At 39.0% G+C, this 19,356-nt stretch overlaps 1 protein-coding gene across 1 annotated transcript; it reads left to right on the plus strand.

The window, feature by feature from the left end:
* Positions 1 to 11,506: 11,506 nt before the first annotated feature.
* Positions 11,507 to 12,985, plus strand: LOC149090684 (uncharacterized). Its single transcript, XM_089263155.1, has 5 exons — positions 11,507 to 11,651; positions 11,789 to 12,043; positions 12,210 to 12,386; positions 12,528 to 12,867; positions 12,929 to 12,985. The coding sequence occupies exons 1-4, from the start codon at positions 11,570 to 11,572 to the stop codon at positions 12,806 to 12,808; spliced, it is 795 nt and encodes a 264-aa protein (XP_089119281.1). The 5' UTR covers positions 11,507 to 11,569; the 3' UTR covers positions 12,809 to 12,867; positions 12,929 to 12,985.
* The last annotated feature ends 6,371 nt before the right edge of the window (positions 12,986 to 19,356 follow it).

Here is a 19,356-nt window from a genome sequence, read left to right on the forward strand (position 1 = left end):
CATGTTTATGTATTGCATTGCAAAAAGTGTTGCAGAAAAAAAAAAGCGGATGGAAAAAAAAAAGCGAGCGGAGTGAGGAGCGTGAGCGAAAACAAAGTTTTGGCGGCACAGACAAGTTGCCAGCTTTAGCCGGAGCGGGACAGCCGGGACAGCCGGGACAGTGCCGGCGGGCTGTGACTGTGATTTGTTTGGGTTATTCTCATTTTTGCGCTGCCATTGAATAGCTCTGATTGAATGCTGCGGGCTGTCCATCCAGCGAGTTGAGTGAGCACTGGACCATTTGGTCGCATCGCATCGCATCGCATCGCGTCTGCCCGACTGTTGTGCTGATTGTGCGTGAGGCGCATTGATTTGCCAACTGGGGACGCTGATCCGACGAAGTGTGCATCCAGTTGCAGCGCTGATTTTGGGCACAACAACAACAACAACTAAAAAAAAATTAAGCTTTGATTTGAGCTTATGATATGACTGAGGCAGAAACTGGACAAGAATCATTTTACTGGTACTTGAAAGCGGGCGAAGGTACTTATTTTTTGTACAATTATGGTATCTTTCAGTATACTCTAAAATTAATTTTTTTTAAATAAATATGTAATCCAAAAAAAACAGCTTAAATAAATACTTTAAAAATTAATAGTTAAAAATAATAAAATTAATAAATAATAAATACAAAATTAATAATAATGAATTAATTTTATTAAAATAAAATACTTAAAAATACATAAAATTTGGTATATTATATATGCTATTTTTTAGATTTTTTTAAAAGATTTATAGATTTATTTATTCATAGTACAGTAAAACCTAAATTCTGATTTGAGTTTATGACTTCAATGAAAAAACTGAAACATATTTTTCTGCTATCTGAAGGGCGGAAAAATACTATTGTGGTATATTTATGGTATTTTTTCGGTTAGTTTTTTAATTTAAATATATATATATATTTTTTAAATTTAATTTTAATGATATTTATAATACCAAAAGGTTTAAATATTATTAGAAATTATGCTTAAAGCATTTACGATTGCAAAACATATTTTTTTAATTTAAATATATATATATTTTTTTAATTTGATTTTAATTATATTTACAATACCAAGATATATTAAATATTATTAGAAATTATGCTTAAAGCATATACGATTGCAACAATATAAGAAAAGGGAGCGAGGTGAAAACGTAGTCGAAGCTCTAACTTAGTCTACCCTGGGTGTAAAAAAAACTTTAATTCTCTAGCTTAAGCTTATGCCAAAATTTCGAAAATCTTGAATTTTATGACTTGATATATGATTTTATAATGGAGGCATATTTTGGACTATTTATATTCCTTATAATTTTGCTAAATATATATACCAAAAATGTATTTTTCGTCATAGCCACAGCTCGAGTGTTAAATATAAAACAAACTGAAATGCCCCAATGCATACGATTGTGTACTGCAAAGCCCGCGCGACCGAATATTGTAAATGAAATTTAATTTCATTTTATTACGCATGTATACATACGTACATATATTTTATTGTTTTTTAGCTTTCATATGCGGCGGCCAAATGTTAAAAAAAAATAATTCCAGAGTACTTTAATATGTAAACCACACAAAAATCTTGGTTTACAAACGCAACTAATGGGAAACTGTTGTCAAACAAACAACAAAAATAGAGAGGAAGGAAGACAGAGAGTAGGAGTAAGAGAGAGCATAAATACGATCATATTCACACATGTATATACACATATAACTTATATAATCGAACCAATATTTATGCATATGAAAAATTGCGTTGGAGAAATTTTTAGCATATTGCCTTGCCCCCAGCAGCGATAGCAACAGCAACAGCAACGGCAGCTTATTTCGCTATAAAATACTACAACAAAATACTGAAAAAATAAAAAATAAATAAATAAAAATGAAAAGCGAGAAGGAAGAACACATGGCACATAAATCTTGCAGCCCCATACCCGGCACGCCGCTCCATGCAGCCGCAGCCTCGCGCTGCGCCCAACCCTTAGCCACCTGGCAAGTGGCTCTTGTCGAGACGAGGTGCTAATGTCAGCCACTGCCTCCGGAAGTGGCTGCGAAATGTGCGAGCTGCGTCGTGTGCTGTTCAATTTTAAATGTAATTTCTGTGCCATACAGCATGCAGCATACACAACCAGCCAGCCACTCAACCAGCCAACCGCCCAGCCGCCGAACCAGCCATGATTCAGCCCCAACTGCTCGGCATACTCCTTTTTTTATTGGCACGATATTGAAAATTATGCGAACGCGCGTGTTTGACTAAAGCGATTTATGCACTTCGCCTGCGCTTGCCGGCGCGTAGACGGTGGTGCTGCTGGCGGTGGTGCCACTGTTGGCATATTCACTCTGGTCTGGGTAATCGTGCAACAAGCAATTCTGATTGGAATGTAAACTGGCAGTGCTTATCAGAAGCTATCGCTGCAATTTTCATCAAATATTTAGCAAAGGAATAAAACGAGAATTCGCGAAGCGATTGACAACGACACACAGATGCCCTGCAGTCGATCGTGCTAGAAGGATTGGATAGCTTATGCACTGAGAAGTAAATAGAAGTACATAAACTAAAACAATTTCCCTTCCCGTGTTGAGTTATTCAGCACTCTATGTATATGTAAGTAGTTTGGATAATCCTACTTTATCTCTTACGATTCGATCATCTGTTTGGCTTATTTGAATATTTTCTGATACATGTCATACAATTTTTATTAATCTTAAGTTTTTGCAGAACTCAGAAGTCATTCTGAACAAAGGAAACTGGAGCTCTTCATATATCTTATATCAGCTCCCACCCGAGCGCTTTCATGATCGAATCAATAGTTCATCAGCTCTTATAAGTAACAGTCCTGATTCGCCTCCTACTGATTATCTTCTGTTCCAGCTCTACTAGCTCAATGTTTTCCAGTTCTGAAGCAGCTGCTAAAGTTTTTGGCTGATTTAAATTCTTTTCTTCGAGAATTAGTTTTAGCTAATGCAGAAGTGTTGTGACTTCCAATTATAATATTTTAAAAAATAATACATTATATTTTATTATTATTATTATTATTTTACAACGTCCGGACCCTTAGTATAATGATATATTATTATAAAAAATATATAAAAATTTTAAATAAAGATATTCCACATTCTTTAATCATACATGCATATATTTACATATATACAAATTGAAGGCGTGATAAATCGGAAAACAAATGGGTGTTCTGTAGCCGGTAACGTCTGTCCGACTGCAACGTTCTTGCACTGCATTCCATTGCATAATGATAGCTTCTGTAACTATCGAACGTCACTAAGTGCCATAACTATCAATCGCTAATTGATAAGTGAGTAGATTAAATGACTTACATAACTAATCTTATTAATCCCAGATATTTAACTCATCAATCACATAGAAACACGCGCCATTCCATTTTCATTTATTTTCGATAATTACATATCGATATTTTCCATTACAAGAAACCCTATTAGCAAATGATCACTTGTTAAATTTCATAACCGGTGTCAATTATTCAATTTACCATTTGGGTACGATGCATCAACGATTAATTTCGTGCTCATTTTCATATGCTTCTTCTTCTCACTTTTTGAGCTGGAATTGTGATCGATGCTGCTGCTGCAACGCCACATATAATGCACCCATTAAGTGTTGCAGTTGCAATTGGTGGCAACACTTTGGCCAACGTGCTCGCAATTAAGCCAGAGCCAAGCGAATGCCTGCAAGCGAAAAGGGCCACAGCAAGCGCGGCTTGCAACACATCTGCCGCAGCTGCGTCGACGTCGACGTTGACGTCAAGGTCTGCGTCTGCCATTAAAATCTAGCGATCGTCAGCGTCCCGTTCGAGCGATTGTCTAACGAACATGGGACAAATGACAACACAGTCAGTCATTCAATCAGTCAGTTAGTCAGTCATTCAATCAGTCAGTCAGCTAGTTGGTTAGTCGGTCAAAGAGCTGCAGCTCCACAAAGTGCATGAAAAATTGATGTTATTTAATAGATGGCGCAGCAATTGCAACAGCCTCGACGAGCCATCCAAAATCAGAGCAACGATCATCAAACATGATTTTCAGCTGCAGCCAGTCCCACCTGTGCTGCTTTTTTCTATGATTTACCTTAATTTTCTTGTTGCTTTTTTATTTTTTTTTTTTTTGTGAAGCAGCCCTCATTCAATAACAAAAACAATGCAACTGCAATTTGAGTTATCATTGAGGAAGCAGCGCTCAATTATGACTTTGATGGGTTTTTTTTCTACTTAACTTTTGTTGCAGCCGGCCTTGCGGGCGGCCTGGGGCCTGCGGCTGGGGGCTGGGGGCGGGGAGCAGTGCAGCTCATAAGTGTGAGTCGTCTTTTGTAGAGCACCGAGCATTGCCCAATGCAACGGGCATCAATGAGGCCGACACTACGCATCATCTAATCATTTTTCACCAAATTATGACTGTCGATGATTGTCCGTGTCCGTGGGCCAGCATTAAATGAAGAACATTTAATTTAAGCCATTGTGCTGGGGGAGTACTTAAAAAATAAAAGAAAGAAAAAAAAAAAAAATATATATATATATATATGTATATACATATATAAGTGTACATTTTTCAGATGTAAGCTTAATTCCAATGTAAGCTGATGTTTTCTGTTATCTTATTCGTTTTTGTATTGACTTTCGTTTTGCCAGACTCTCAGCAGCTGCAACCGTCCCTAAGCCCGCATTAAAACTCGGCTTTAAAAGTGCCTTTGGGGAATATCTGAATATGTATCTTATAGATATACATATATAGTATAGATCCTACGTTAAAATATTAAATAACTATACTACTACATTTTAGTTATATTTTTTAGGGCTATGGAAGGTAGTGCACATATCATACATAATTTTGAGGAGAGAAAAAGGTCGTAGGAGGGTGTAAGTATTTCCGATAAAAGCCCAGAAAATATTTTATAGATATTAAACCAAGAGTCGATGCAGTAAGCCCAATGGATCATAAAATCTGAGTTTTCTCGCACTTCTAGAGCGGCTGCCAGTAGATTATTGGGTTGTTTGGGTGAGAATATAATCTCTAGAAATATTTCGACTTCTTGGATATTTTTTGTATCTCCAAATTGCATCCCATTCAATGTAGTTTATAAGTAATGTATCTGTCGGGCCCGAGTGAAAGACTTTCCCGACTCTATTGACTTAAGTAATCTAATCGTATATAGATCTATTTGACTAACCAATTCATTTGGTAGTCTAAAGCCTAAACCTTGACTTGGCTGTGCATATTCTACCTAATATTGGCTTTAGCTCATATTCCATGCATATTTTGTATTAGAATACGAATATTTATGACTGGCCCCGAATATAACTCAATGGCCTTTTGCACTCTCTTTGGCTTTTTGGGTTCAACATTTATATATGTATAGAGATGCTTTTGCAGTTGAGTCTGTTATTTTATGTCGTATTTTCTTTTCTTTTTCGTTTTTGTATTTTCTTACAAATTGTGTGTGTGTGTGTTTTTTTTTTCTTCTTCTTCTTTTTGTTTTTATTCTTTGGCACTGTATCATTTTTTCTAGATTTCTGCACGGGAAGAGAGCTGGAAAAAAAAGTTTCTTTGGCAAAGTTTATGTGCCACTTGCAAAGATTTACTGGCTAAACTTTTGCATTTTGCATACACAGGCCATAGATATCCAATACGTGTAAGTGTGTGCGTGTGTGTGTGTTTGCATATATTTGTTTCAGTTCTTCTTTTTTATTTTTGGGTGTGTGTGTTTTAGGGTAGAGGTGGAGATGTCTCCCGCTCTGCTGACACGAAATTCAAGTTGCGAAAAGTCTGCACATTGCTGTCACATAAGGTGCAAAGCGAAGTTGAAGCTCAAGCTGCAAAACTTTTGCAGACAATTCAAATCATGCGTGTCCTGTTTCGTCAACAGACAGACAAAACGCAGCCTCCTGAATAATGCATGCGCCTCAAGTCCTTGGCAGCGCCAGTCACTGGCTGCTACTGATTTGGACACTTGATTAGGCAGGCGAGAAACTCACTGTGACAGAGTGCGAGACGAGCAGGGCACAACAGAGACCAGAGACTAGAGACCAGAGAGCAGAGAACAGAGAACATAGAACAGAGAACAGAGAACATAGAACAGAGAGCTTTGCAGCTGGACAGCTGACACATTTGTAAGCGAGTTTTGGGGTGCCTTGACGAGGGCTTCCAGGTGCTTTGCATCTTTTTGTTGACTTTGACGGAATTTTACAATATCATCATTTGAGTTCAGCTGAAAGGCTTTAGCTTCAATTAACATAGAAGCTCTTAAGACTGTGTTTGCGATGAAGCTTAAAGGGATATGCAATCAATCCATAATACAACTAACATGCATTCATAGCTCCTAATCACAGAAAGTTCTTAAATACTTTAGAGTATAAAAAAACGTCTTGCACAAATTTAATAAATTGAAATCTCTGGAGACTTTGACTAACTTTAACTTATCAATCTGATATAAATTGAAGTCTTTGGAGACTTTAACTAACTTTATCTTATCAATCTGAAATAAAATAAAGCTTCTCTTAAATATATATATAAATTCAATCTTTTCTATCTTCTTGTTCTTGTTCGCTGTGAAAAGGTTGAACCTTAAGGTTTTTGCTAAAGTTTAATAAATATTATATATTATATAATATTAATATTATGTCTATAAAACATTTAAACTGTAATGAAAACTTCTGTTTACTAGATACATAATCCTTTAAAAGCTTCACTTTCTACCCATTTCTATCATACCTTCATTATACCAATGAGTAATATATAACTAATATAGCTCCTGTTCACTGAATGCATTCAAACAATTTCAGCTCCACGTAGCAAAACTCTACGAAGCTCATGGAAAATATAGAGATTCTACCATTTAATGCCCCATTGAAAAACGAATTTGTCATTTTTTAGCATATTTTGCAATTCAAATTTCTATCGGCATATTAGCGACAGATATCAAAGCTTCTTCGATTATCGAGATAATTTATCGAACTATCGAATAAATTGATTAAATATGCCAGAAGCAGGGCAGCTTTGATTAGTCAATCGATCGGAAATGTTAAAATTACTGCCAATGTCTGAATTCAGAAAAGGAAAACATGTGATAAATCAACGGGTTTTAAGTGAAAGCTTTATTGGAAAGCTCCACGCTCAAGCTCTTTAAAGCTTCACGTGTGCCTCGGCTACGGCAAACTATTTGAAAATATGTTTAGCTTGCCATCGATTGCATTTGCCATTTTCACATTTTCCCATGTAAATTTGCGAAAAAAAAAAAAAATAGGCGAGAAGAAGCAGCAGCAGCAGCGGCAGCGGCAGAGGAGGTGAGCTAAAAAACTGGCAACGCATGCGAAAACACTTTTGTCAACTGGCAAAAAAAAAAAAAAGAAGGAAAAAGGGGAAACAAACGAAGCGATGGCGACAAACGGCAAACAAACTTTTACCTCCCAACTCGTTGGCTGCAATGGCAAAAATAACAGCAGCAGCAGCAACAACAACAACAACAACAACAGCAACAAATGCAAAAAGTTCATTTACGTAAATGCGAATTCGGCAAGCGCTTTGCTATTGTGAGAAATTAATCAGCAAATGGATTTTCAATTTTCCCATTAACACTCGGCAACCAGAGCTGCCCCGAGCTGTGGCATCTTCAACTTTGACGCCCCGTAGTGCGAGCGGCGTATGCTTTTACACTGTCCGCCCCACACTTTGTTGTTTCAAAATACATGTACGTTTGTAAATAACAACAAAAAACAAAGAGAAAAACTGACGTCAGAAGCATATGTAATCTGAGTTTCTGTCGGGCTTAGGAAATTGCTTGCATAGACCCAAATGACAGGCAGCAAATCTTCTTGTCGCACAGCCGAATAAATATAATTAAGTAATACCATTTTGAGAAGGAGAGAGAAGGGAACCGAGAGGAGTCGTGTGTGTGTGTGTGTGTGTGTGTGTGTGAGAGTGTGCCTTGCGCCATTCCCAAAATCAGGAAACAGGTTGCAGCAGTTGCAGTCGCATCAGCCACTCCATCGCTCGCCATCTCCAGCTCTAACTCGATGTCAGCCACGGCTTCTGGCTACTGGGTTTTGGGTATGGGTCAAAGTGTTTGCTTGCTGTGCACACACACACACACAGAGTCACCTGGCCGTAAGGTGTTTGGCTTGGGCTTAGCTTTTGCTGCTGCTGCTGCTGCTGCTGCTAAGTGTTGTTTAGCTATTATGCAAGCGCACACGGATCATGGGCTGCAGGCGCCTTGCAACAAATGTTGCATCATCAAGCTGCACGCTCACTGCAACTACAGAATAGTCAAGGTTTCGTTGACACACCGAAAATGCCTTATCATTAATCTAAAACATATGCTTAAGCTATGATCGTTAACAGTCCAACAGAAAAGAAACAGGAAAGAGATGTGAACTATGACAAGCGGAAGATTGAATACCCTAGGCAATGGCAGCGAGATCGTAAGTTAAAATATCTTTAAGAAACCCTTTTTTTTTCATATGCAAACTTATTTTCCAGCAACTCATTTCAGATATGAATAATATAGCAAAAGTTTCCTAATTTGTGTGGCATTTATAGACAACTTTGAGGATTTATATTATAATTAATATATAATTGTAATATAAAGAAGAGGCCTAAAGCATGTATAACAAAATATTTCAACAATCAAAATTATTCTATGGTTTAGATTCTCACCCAAAACAGCTTGGCTCGGCGTTTGGCTACTGCAACCCAAAAATCTACTAGGACCAGCTCCAGAGAAAGGAAAAGACTCAGATGTCATCACCATCAAGCCTGACTGGATCGTGTCTTCATTTAAAATTCATCAACTGCCACCGGAATCTTTATCTCTGATGTCCTATAATTATTTATTTACAATTGTTTATATTTTAAGTATTAACTTATATTCTTTCCTTTAAAAAGAGTAAAGACGTGCTATAATCGCTATGCCCGATAAGCAGGGTATATGTATATTTAAGCATAATCAATATGCATTATAAGAGCTGTGATTGATTATCGATATATGCATACATACATATGTAAATCGCCGGCTGTATGATCATTTAACAGCATTAGTTGGACTTAAATGATGATGAGCTACAGAGACACGAAGCTAAAAATAACCAAAAGGCTTGAGTCATACTCGAAGCACAATTAAACAAGAATTTGTCAGAGAGAAGTGAGAGGGAGTTAGAAAGAGAGGGAGAGAACGAGAGACGGAAGAAAATGAGAGGGAGAGAGACGTATAGAAAGAAAACGTGAGGCAGAGAGAGGGAATAATGAGAGATATATTCAATAATAGACAGAGAATGAGAGAGAGAGGGAACGAGAACAAAAGACAGAGAGGGAAGCATTGAGAGACATACAGAATGAAACAGAGAATGAGAGAGAGACAAGGAAAAGACAGAAGAGAGAGAGAGAGAGATAACGTGCGAGATGGAAAGAGAGAAAAATCATCTTTCTCTTTATCTAGAGGCAAATAAAGAGAAACACATAATATGAGGGTAAGTATGGGAAATAACGAGAGAGAGAGTGATAAATCAGCGAAAGATGGAGAATAAATTTCAATAAAATTTCGTTGCTTTTACCCATAATCAACTCCGAATTCGCTGTTGGCGACGTTGTTATATGGGCATCAATGACAACAATTAGGAACTTTGATAAGCGCTTGTTAAGTGTCACATCAGTTGTTGGGCGCAATTTAAGAATCGCTTATTGCCGAGTTATGATTAGTGATAAGCGATAACGATTTACGGCTATATCAATTATGAATTCCGCTGACATTCTCCGAGCAGAGCTGAAGTTCCGTCCATAGACTGAGTTTTTATCAGCCCTCAACTGTTGTAATTGAGTTGTTTGTTGCAAGAGCGGGATGCTTCTAATTGCATTAGACGTGCCCCGGCAACGACAAAGGATTGCTGAAGGTCAGCTCTCAATGGGCTTTTAATTGAGTCAAATGGGTAATTTAATTGCGCCAAAGGATGCCCGGACGATAACAATCAAAGGGCCCCAGCTCCGGGCCGACAGCGTGTGGGCAAACAGCGAAGCTGAACAGAAGTAGAGATTCAGAGACTCCGACACTCCCTCGCTCGCTCGCTCGCTCGCACGTACGCATATTTTGGGCCTAAACGACGACTAGGCGAGTTAATCTTTATGACTATCGCGACACTTTATGGGGCGACGATAACGAGAACGACGGCTGGACACTGCGGCGTATGAGCAATGCGACAGACAATGCCGACGTCACGTACAGAGCTGATGCATATGTCAGATGCCATCGCTGATAGGGCTTCGCCGTCCCACATCCGTGATATATGCGTTAGCCGATCTGTTGCGACAGCTCCGGCAACTGGGTCGCTCACTCGCACACCTTCCTCAGCCTCTACTTGCTTGACTTTCTGTCTGCCCACTGAATATATCGTCGTGCGAGATATGCACACCTGTAGAATGAAATAATACGTGGGATTTGCGTAACGTTTTTGCCAAGAAAATCACGATATTGTCGGAAGTCACGTTAAGTTGAGCCAAGTGAGCAGCCTGAGCTCAGCTACATGATATTCCCCATTCAGACAGTTATGTATGTGAGTCAGGCTCTTTATCGAGAGTTCTTTCTCCTCTATCTTCAGACTTCACACTTAGTTTATGGCCATTGTAATATACGATATGTTTACCTCTATAATGGTCCCTAATCTGATAATAATGCTGCTGAAACGCGCTCTGTGAGCTAGCTAGAAGTAACCGAATTCTACAGTGGCCGATGTTTGCCCAAGATATTGTAAAGATAAGCTAAATACATACATATGTATATATATGGTATATGCGGTTATCAGAAGAACAGCTAATGTAACTATTGCTTATGGGGATTTAAAATTTCTTTATTTTTAGCATAGATTATGTCAATATGATCTATAGCAGAAGACTGAGCTAGATAGAGAAACCATGCCCATCACATCATCCGGCCTGGATTTAAGCTCAACTAATGTCTTTGCTAGCGCAAGTTAGTCTTACATGATTTCGATCGATGATCTAGTATGTGAACGCTAGACGGGCAAAAAGAACTACATAAATGGACTCAGTTCGCTCTGCTGATCGCGAATATATGTATGTAAATACTTTGCAGGGTCTGTTACGCCGCCTGTTGCCATTATAGGCTAAATTCTTATTTTAAATGGGCTACAAATCTTAACTTGAACATCTGAAGCCATGGCCACGTCCTTCCATCTCATTCCATCAACATAATAATCCCCTCAATCCACATCTGGTAATAAGCTCCCACACTTTTACAATATATTCTATAATTTCTATTAATTTTGAAATTTTTGACATCTTACATAATCTGTTAGCAAATCTGTAAATAATCTGTTATTTCGAAAATTTGAATTGATTTCTAACACTATCCATCCATGATCATGGCTTTTGACAAATTACTTTGACAGCACTGACAATTTTTCTTTCTCTTTCGTTTTTTGACGCTGTGCGCTTGCAAGTTTTTCACGTGTCAAACTTAATTGACGAAAATTTGTAAAATTTTCAATATTCTGTGTAATTTTTTTTATTGTTCTCACAATGTCGCAACTACCGAAGAATAAAAATGAAAGATATTTTAAAAAATTGAAGCTCGATGAGCCGCAGCAGGATTTGCAAGATGGTAAGCGCAAGCTGAAGAAGAAGAGTTCCCAGCCACAAAATCCATCGAATTCTAGCGAATCTCAAATGATTTTAAGAACAAATTTGGTAATTCCAATATATTAATATACATATGCATACATATATTTATTTCAATAGACGAGCCACTCAGTCTGGTAGTCGATCGCAGGTCGAAGACCGATCATGAGGTGGATTACAACAAATTGAAGTACGATGAACCGCTGTTCATTGTGATTGGTGATCCCGAGTCGAAGGCCGATAAGCCATACAGACCATCTGACGACGAAGACACACTCGAATTCCCGGGATATCAAAAATGGATACCGAAGAAAGAGCCTGAGGAGGATTGCGATAAATCGAAGCTCAATGAACTTGAGCAGGTTCTGCTAGATGGTAAGCGGAAGAAATTTGGGAAATAGCGCGAAAAGCGTAAGCAGAAGAAAAAGAGTTCCCGGCCACAAAATCCATCAAATTTCAACGAATATCAAATGAAATTAAGAAATAAATTGCGTAATTCCAATATATTAATGTACATACATACAAACATTTATTTCAATAGACAAGCCACTCAGTCTGGCAATTGATCCCGAGTCGAAGGCCGATAAGCCATACAGACCATCTGACGACGATGACACACTCGAATTCCCGGGATATCAGAAATGGATACCGAAGAAAGAGCATGAGGAGGATTCCGAAAATTCAAAGCTCAATGAACTTGAGCAGGCTCTGCTAGATGGTAAGCGGAAGAAATTTGGAAAATAGCGCGAAAAGCGTAAGCAGAAGAAATCCACCAAGTTCTAACGAATATCAAATGAATTTAAGATCAAATTAGGCGATTCCAATATATTAATGTACATACATACATTTATTTCAATAGACAAGCCACTCAATCTGACAATGAGTCCCAAGCCGAAGGCCGATCAGCCATACCCACTATCTGACGACAATGACGCACTCCAGCTCCCGGAAAATCTGAAATGGCTAACCGATCGGGGCTTTAGACCGATATCGCCCATACAGAATAGCGTTATTGGTGTTGTCTCTTCGCCTCAGAAACTTACTGAGTACTTGTCTGATCCCGAATGCTCGAATATACACAACGGGATAAGTTCCTTTGACCTCGATAACCTATCGTATTCCTCAGAAGGAAGAGAGTGACTCCGCTGATCCGGAGAACAGTCTAGAAATATAAGCGCGGCTTCCAATCTCATAGAACGGTAAGAAGACATTTCCTTCATTGTTTTTGTATCTCATAACTCATCTATTTATTTATCTTAGAGTTTGGGCTTTCTAAAAACAAAAAAAAAAAAACAACAAAAAGAAGCATAAAAACACTGGCAATTGGAGCATAGCCTATTCATTATATTGAGACGTATATTATAGACGTCAGTGGTATCGCAGACCTGAGAAATGGATTATAGCAACATGGTCTACGAACTGACATACATTCCTTATGATTTCCAGATTTCAAACTGAATGCCAAACTATATGTTAATAAAAGAATCAGCAAATCTACATATGTATATCTAGTATTTATTTAACCCATTTATAGATTTCTAGGGTATCTCAGCAGTGCTGCATTCACTTTTCTTTTCGTTTTTCTGTTATTCTTTTTCTTTCGCTCTTCTTTCTATAAACTTTCCCATAGAAAACTGAGTCGCCCGGCTCCGGTTTCGCTCGCTTCGCGGATGCTGGCGAAAATTTCGACTTTGCTTTTTCGCAGGCTCTGGAAACTTTTGTCAGCGGGTTGACGACTTTTTGACATTTGTCGCCGTTGGAGTTATGAAGGAAGCGACAGCCGAGAAACATCCTCATTTTCAACATCATAAACGTCGCCTTATTAAAAGTGCAAAAAACTTTTATATTCCTGCAGATTGTTGTTGCTGTTGGCATGCCGTGTGCGTAGGCGTGGGCGTGGCCATGGGCGTCAGCGTGAACGGGGGCGTTGTTGGTGTCTAGGCGGCGCATTGCAATGCACAAGTTGGGCGCAAAACTAACCAAGAAATTATTATCAATGTACGCATAATTCATTAAAACGTGCAACTTTTTTGGGCTGTGGGTGGCCCGCCCTATGTGGGCGTGGCAGCTTTTGGCTGGCTGGCTGGCTGCTTACGCTGATGACAGCGACGGCGACATGCGCTGATGATGATAATGTCAAAGTGCACTTTGTTATTATATCAGAAGAAGCACACACATGCACACACACACGCGTACACGCACACACATGAACCGGCAGCGGAAGGAAGAAACTAAATAACTTTGTTAAAAGTGCGCTCTGTTTATGCACGATTCTCTCCATCACACTTCTGCTTATTTTATCGCTCTCTCTCTCTCTCTCTCTTTCTCTCTCGCGCTTTCTCTCATTCACACTGTGCGTGTGTGTGTGTGTGTGTGTCACTTGCGGTGCACTACAATGAAGTTATCGTCCAAGTTTTAAGCGTGAACTTTTTGCTATGCCAGCAGCTACGCCTCCACTTCACTCCACTTCTCCATACAAACCCCAGCTCCGCCCTCTATTCCTGCTACATCCTCTCAAGCAACCGCAGCCATTGCATTGAAAATTGGCCGCCTTCCTTTTAGCGGAAACCAGGACTCCCATTTGCCGCCAGCCGCCCCATCATAATTCGCTATTAGAAGTCACTTAAAAACTTTTGCAAGTTTTCCATGCAGCTGCCAACATCGTTGTCAGACCGCCTACTGCCAGCGACGCCTCTACCGCACCGCACCGTACCGCCTGCAGTCCACAGCCAACAGCCCAAGCAGCTAGCACCTATCCATGCACTCCTCAGACAGACGCACATATCGAGCTAGCAGACCGAAAAACTTTTAGCTTCGCTTTCGTTGCTCGAAAATTATATTAATTGCGCGGCATGCACTTTTTAATTGAATGATTGTGGGCATTATGGGGGGCGTGGCTGAGCAAGTTGAGAGCCACAGCGCCGGATTGTGGTGGGCCGGCAGACAGAGCGCAGAGTGGAGAACACAGAATTCATACATTCTGCAGCCGGAAGGAATAGTCCACTATTTGGCTAATCCAATAGTCCAAAAGCATGGTTTATTGTCGCTCATCGTTTTCGATTAGCAACTAGCGATGTACAACTATCGATCCTACCGACCTACTCAAGTGGTTTTCTTATTTAGAAAAAAAATCTTGTTTGGTTTGTTTTATTATTTATATTGAGAATTAATGATATTTATTATGCTGATGGCTATCGGCTATCGATCGCTTGTATTTTCTTATAAATGCGATTTTATGATTATTGGTGTTATATTTTAAATTTTGAACTATCGAAAGGTTGCAATTTCCTCTGGCAGCATATCGTAAAAGCTGATTTCGATTATCGATTAACATTGTTACTAAATGAAACCGATTGAATTAATTTTATGTTAATAAAGTTGATTTAATTATATTAATATACCTATCTTTTGTTTCTCTTAAATTTTATTTATTTACTGAAGACTATCGATAGCTTTTAATTTATATATCGCATATTTTATTACTATTCGAATAGCGTGTCTTAGCGATAGCTGTATCGACATATGAATAGTGTATTGAAAAATGTTATTGGCTGGAATATTTGTGAGCACTGGAATCGAGTGACGCTCTGACGGTGCTGCCAGATGCGTGAGATATGTGCGATAAAATGTTTTCTTATTAAAAAGCAAATCTTATTTGGAAAGGACACATGCATAAAATTCAGTTATTTTAATTGAAAGAAATAAACATTTACATTCCCTTAAGACTGCAGATCGTTATATTTTTAAAATTACCAATGACTATCGATAAATTTCGATACTGGCTTATCGTAGAGTTATTAACATGTATATTTAATTGCTTGATCATTTTAGTTTATAACAGTTTATAGACATTAAATTTTGCTCAACAAACTATCGATCGTCGCCAGTTACCCGCACCTATCGCCAATAATTAAACACATTCGAACTGTCGCATAAATTAACCGAACAAGTATTTAGAGCCTAATTAATATCATGGTTAGTATTAATATTAAAAGTTAAGCTCCTGGGGGTCTTCTCATCTATGGCCCGAGCAAACGAATTCGATATTTGTATGTATGTCTGTGCATAGCTGTGCATATGTGTATGTATGTATGTACGCATGCATGCATATTGATTGAATTGACATACATATGTAGCTTTCAATTGATATTCAATTGGACTATAATATTACCTCGTTTATGCACGTGCATGGCTAAAGACTCGATGTTTGTGTATGAATCTTAATGCAATATTGCGCATACGACGCGTGTGCCGTTTAAATTCGATTTGCCAGCATTTCAATTTAATTAATCTGCTGCTAACGGCTTCTGGTGCCGCCGTCGCGACGCTATTGCTGCTGACAAATGAGACTTTGGCTCTCCCAAAGTATGCAATGAGCATTATTAAATGCATACATAATTGCATTTTAAACGCGCACAAACAAAAGCCAAGCTGTCAATGGCGCCCGCTTGCACCCAGGCCGGCGCATCCTTTGCCAGCCCGCCCCAAAGCTGAAATCATCATTAAAGTAATTATAGCTGTCAGCGCGACAATGCATTGGGCCAGGATGCGCCATTTATCCAGGTGGGCAGTGCCACCCGCATGCAATACAGGCTCATAAACGTAATTTCCGAAGCCTCGCACTCATCCTCACTCTCTATTGCCAAAGTCGAGGCTATGCTCTACCTGGCCGAAAGCCAAGAGCTTTGAGCATTTATGATTATCGCAGGATATATACATATCCAGTAACCTCAAGTTTTTTAGGGGGCAATTTAAGAAGCTTTCAGCTTAAGCATAAAGAGTTGCTGAGCTTTTATTTACTTTTAATGAGCTTTGTAGAAAGTTAAAAGCTTTAACTCCGAAAAGTATTTTAGGAAGGTAAAGTATATTATTCTATTATTATATGATATACATAATCCATTCAGCTTCTTTTGTGTCGCGTTAGAGCATAAACGACCTGTAACGGATATATTCCATATGCTTTCATGAACTCTGCGATTGTTTTTTGACTCTGAATTTAGAATATTGATGAATTAAATCATTCTTTCGGGTTTCCTGAATATGTAATATATATATTAAAATTTTAGCATGAATATTGCATAAGCTTTATGAAATTGTAATGAGCTTAAACTTGTGCTTAAATTCTGAAAAGTTTTTAAGTCAATATGTAATCCGCAGAGTTTTTTTTTTTTTTTTTTTTTTAGTACTACATATTTCTAGGTGAAGCTTGACTCAAGTGAGTAAAAATTTAATATTGATTGTAATGACAATATTTCGACTACATTAAAATTAATAAACATACTTTTTAGTTCCTATATTTCTTTTTTTACTAAACATTTGCAGGCGTGGCTTACACAAATATTTTATAAGCTCTCATTAATTTTGGAATTTGGAATCTTGCATTTTAATATACATATTTAAATGAGCTTTAATACAAATATACAAAGCCAACAACTTTCTTAAACTGTCAACGAGCTTCGCAGAGATATAAAATATTTATCTTATTTATTAAGTATTTAAATCAGTTAATTATTGAATCAGTTGGTATTTAATATACAAACACATTCAGGCGAGCTTTAAAAAAAATCTATTATCATAACATTTTAGTTGCTCTCTTAGTCGCAAGCATTTAGTATGCAACTATATTATTCCATCTAGTGTCATAAAGCTCTTTATCTAATCAAAAAGTTTTGAATGCGATATTATGATTAAGTTCTAGCTTCTCGTAAAGTGTTTGCCTCAGCCGTTCGCATGAGTCAGGAGCTCTGTTTACAGTTTATCTAACGCAAATTTGTTTAGTTTCCACTTTAGCGATAATATCTCAGTTTTCTGCAGCAATTAAAGACCCAACTACGCTTTGGTAGGCAGCCAGCCGAACGGGCCTATTTGCATGCCGAGCATCGTGTTTAGCTGCTCGTTCCTCCGTCCTCTTTCCACTCTTTCATTTGCAACGCCGCGGCGGCTGGCAACGAAAGCAAAAGCCCCAAATCAAAGTCCAAGTCCAAAGTCAAAGTCAAACCACTTTTGGCACTTTTCTCGCTCTTTCCTGCTGTCTTAGGCCTGGCTTATGCAGATCGTTGCTATTCCCTCTCTCTCTCTCTCTCTCGCTCTCTTTCGCTCTTCCTTTGACTGTGGCTTGGCCAGAAAGTTAACGCTTTGCTCGTCGCTGGCGCTGGCTCGCCTGGCTGCACTTCATTACCGCTGCAGCCAACAGAGACTTTGGCCCCAAAAGCTTTAACTATAACCTACCTTACACGCCTCTCTCATTCGCTTACTCTCTCTCCAGCTCTCCCCTTTCTCCCTCTCTCCCTCACTCCGTCTCCAGTCACTGCTAAGAACTTGGCGCTCTGACTGATTAACGTGATTTGCTGATGAGTTTTGGTGCTAGCTCAAACTTTTCCATCTCTCTCGCTCTTGCTCTTCCTTCGCCTTTGGTGCTGTTGTTGTTGTTGTTGTTGTTGTTGTTGTTCTGTTTACTCTTCAACGCTTCTTTGGCTTGTTGACTTGTTGTTTGCTGTTGGTTTTGTTGCCGTTGTTGCTGCTGCTGCTGCTTTTAATAACTCTGGCAAGCGTAGCATGACGCACTGCGTCCCAGCTTCGGTTGTTCTTGAGTTTTAATTGAAACTTTGCCGTTCCTCACGCGTTCAGCCGAGGCGGCGGCACTGACTATAGATAGAGGACTGAAAGAGAAAGATAGTGTGGGAGATAGAGAGGGTTAAGGTGAGGGAGAGGGAGAGGGAGAGGGTAAGAGAGACATAAACTTAGAGACACAAACACAGATATATATATGTACATGTAGCAGCTGCTGCTGCTGTTGCTCTATGTGTGCATGTGTGCATGTGTGTGTGGAGAGAGAGAGAGAGAGAGAGAGAGAGGGTTGACTTTCTAGGCTGCATCCAAATGTTAATGCTTTTGATGTTAATGAGACGACACACACACACACACATTTGTGAGGTGAGCTGCTGCATAACCGAATAACGGCATGAAGCCAAAAAAGAGAAGAAGTAAATAAAAATAATAATAATAAATAACTGAAAAGTTCAGCTCGTAACGGCACTTGCTGCAGTTGCCCAATGAGCGCCCCGTGATTGATTGCCTGCAAGTGGACAAGAATTTGCACTCAATTTTGAGCAAGTTTTTCCCGTGCCACGCCTCCTGCTGTCAGTGGGCTAAAATGCAACTTCATTGGCACTTGCAGTTGGCCAAAAGAGCAATAGCTAGAGGGAAGACTAAGAGATGCCCTGTAATCATTCAATAGATAAAATGCAGGGAGAATAGTGATTGAGTTAAGGATACCCTATATTTCCTACTATTAATAAGGTAAGAATAGTAAGCGAGTCGAGCGTTATCGACTGCAGAATACTCTATTTCCAGTCTCACATGGATGAACAGATGGGCAGATGGACTCATGGTTAGATGGCCCGAAGAAAAAACGGAGTTTGCACAAAACCAATATGCTCACTTCACTCACTTGAGCGGGCACAACAACTTCAAATGAACAGCAAATAATTGAAGCCCAAGTCAAACAACTGAAGCAATCAACGAAATCTAAGTCTAAGATTCGCCGGCTTGCGCCATTGACATTGAAGTTTGGGCCGTGCTCAAGGTCAACAAATAGGCGACGTCAACGACGGCAGCGGCAGAGGCAGCGGCAGCGGCAGAGGCAGGTGCGCAACTACATTTAAATGCATTGCCCAGCGCTAATAGTA

The sequence above is a fragment of the Drosophila navojoa genome, chromosome X (assembly GCF_054131105.1).
Source record: "Drosophila navojoa isolate 15081-1374.11 chromosome X, UAZ_NAV_1.0, whole genome shotgun sequence".
Taxonomy (NCBI): Eukaryota; Metazoa; Arthropoda; class Insecta; order Diptera; family Drosophilidae; genus Drosophila; species Drosophila navojoa.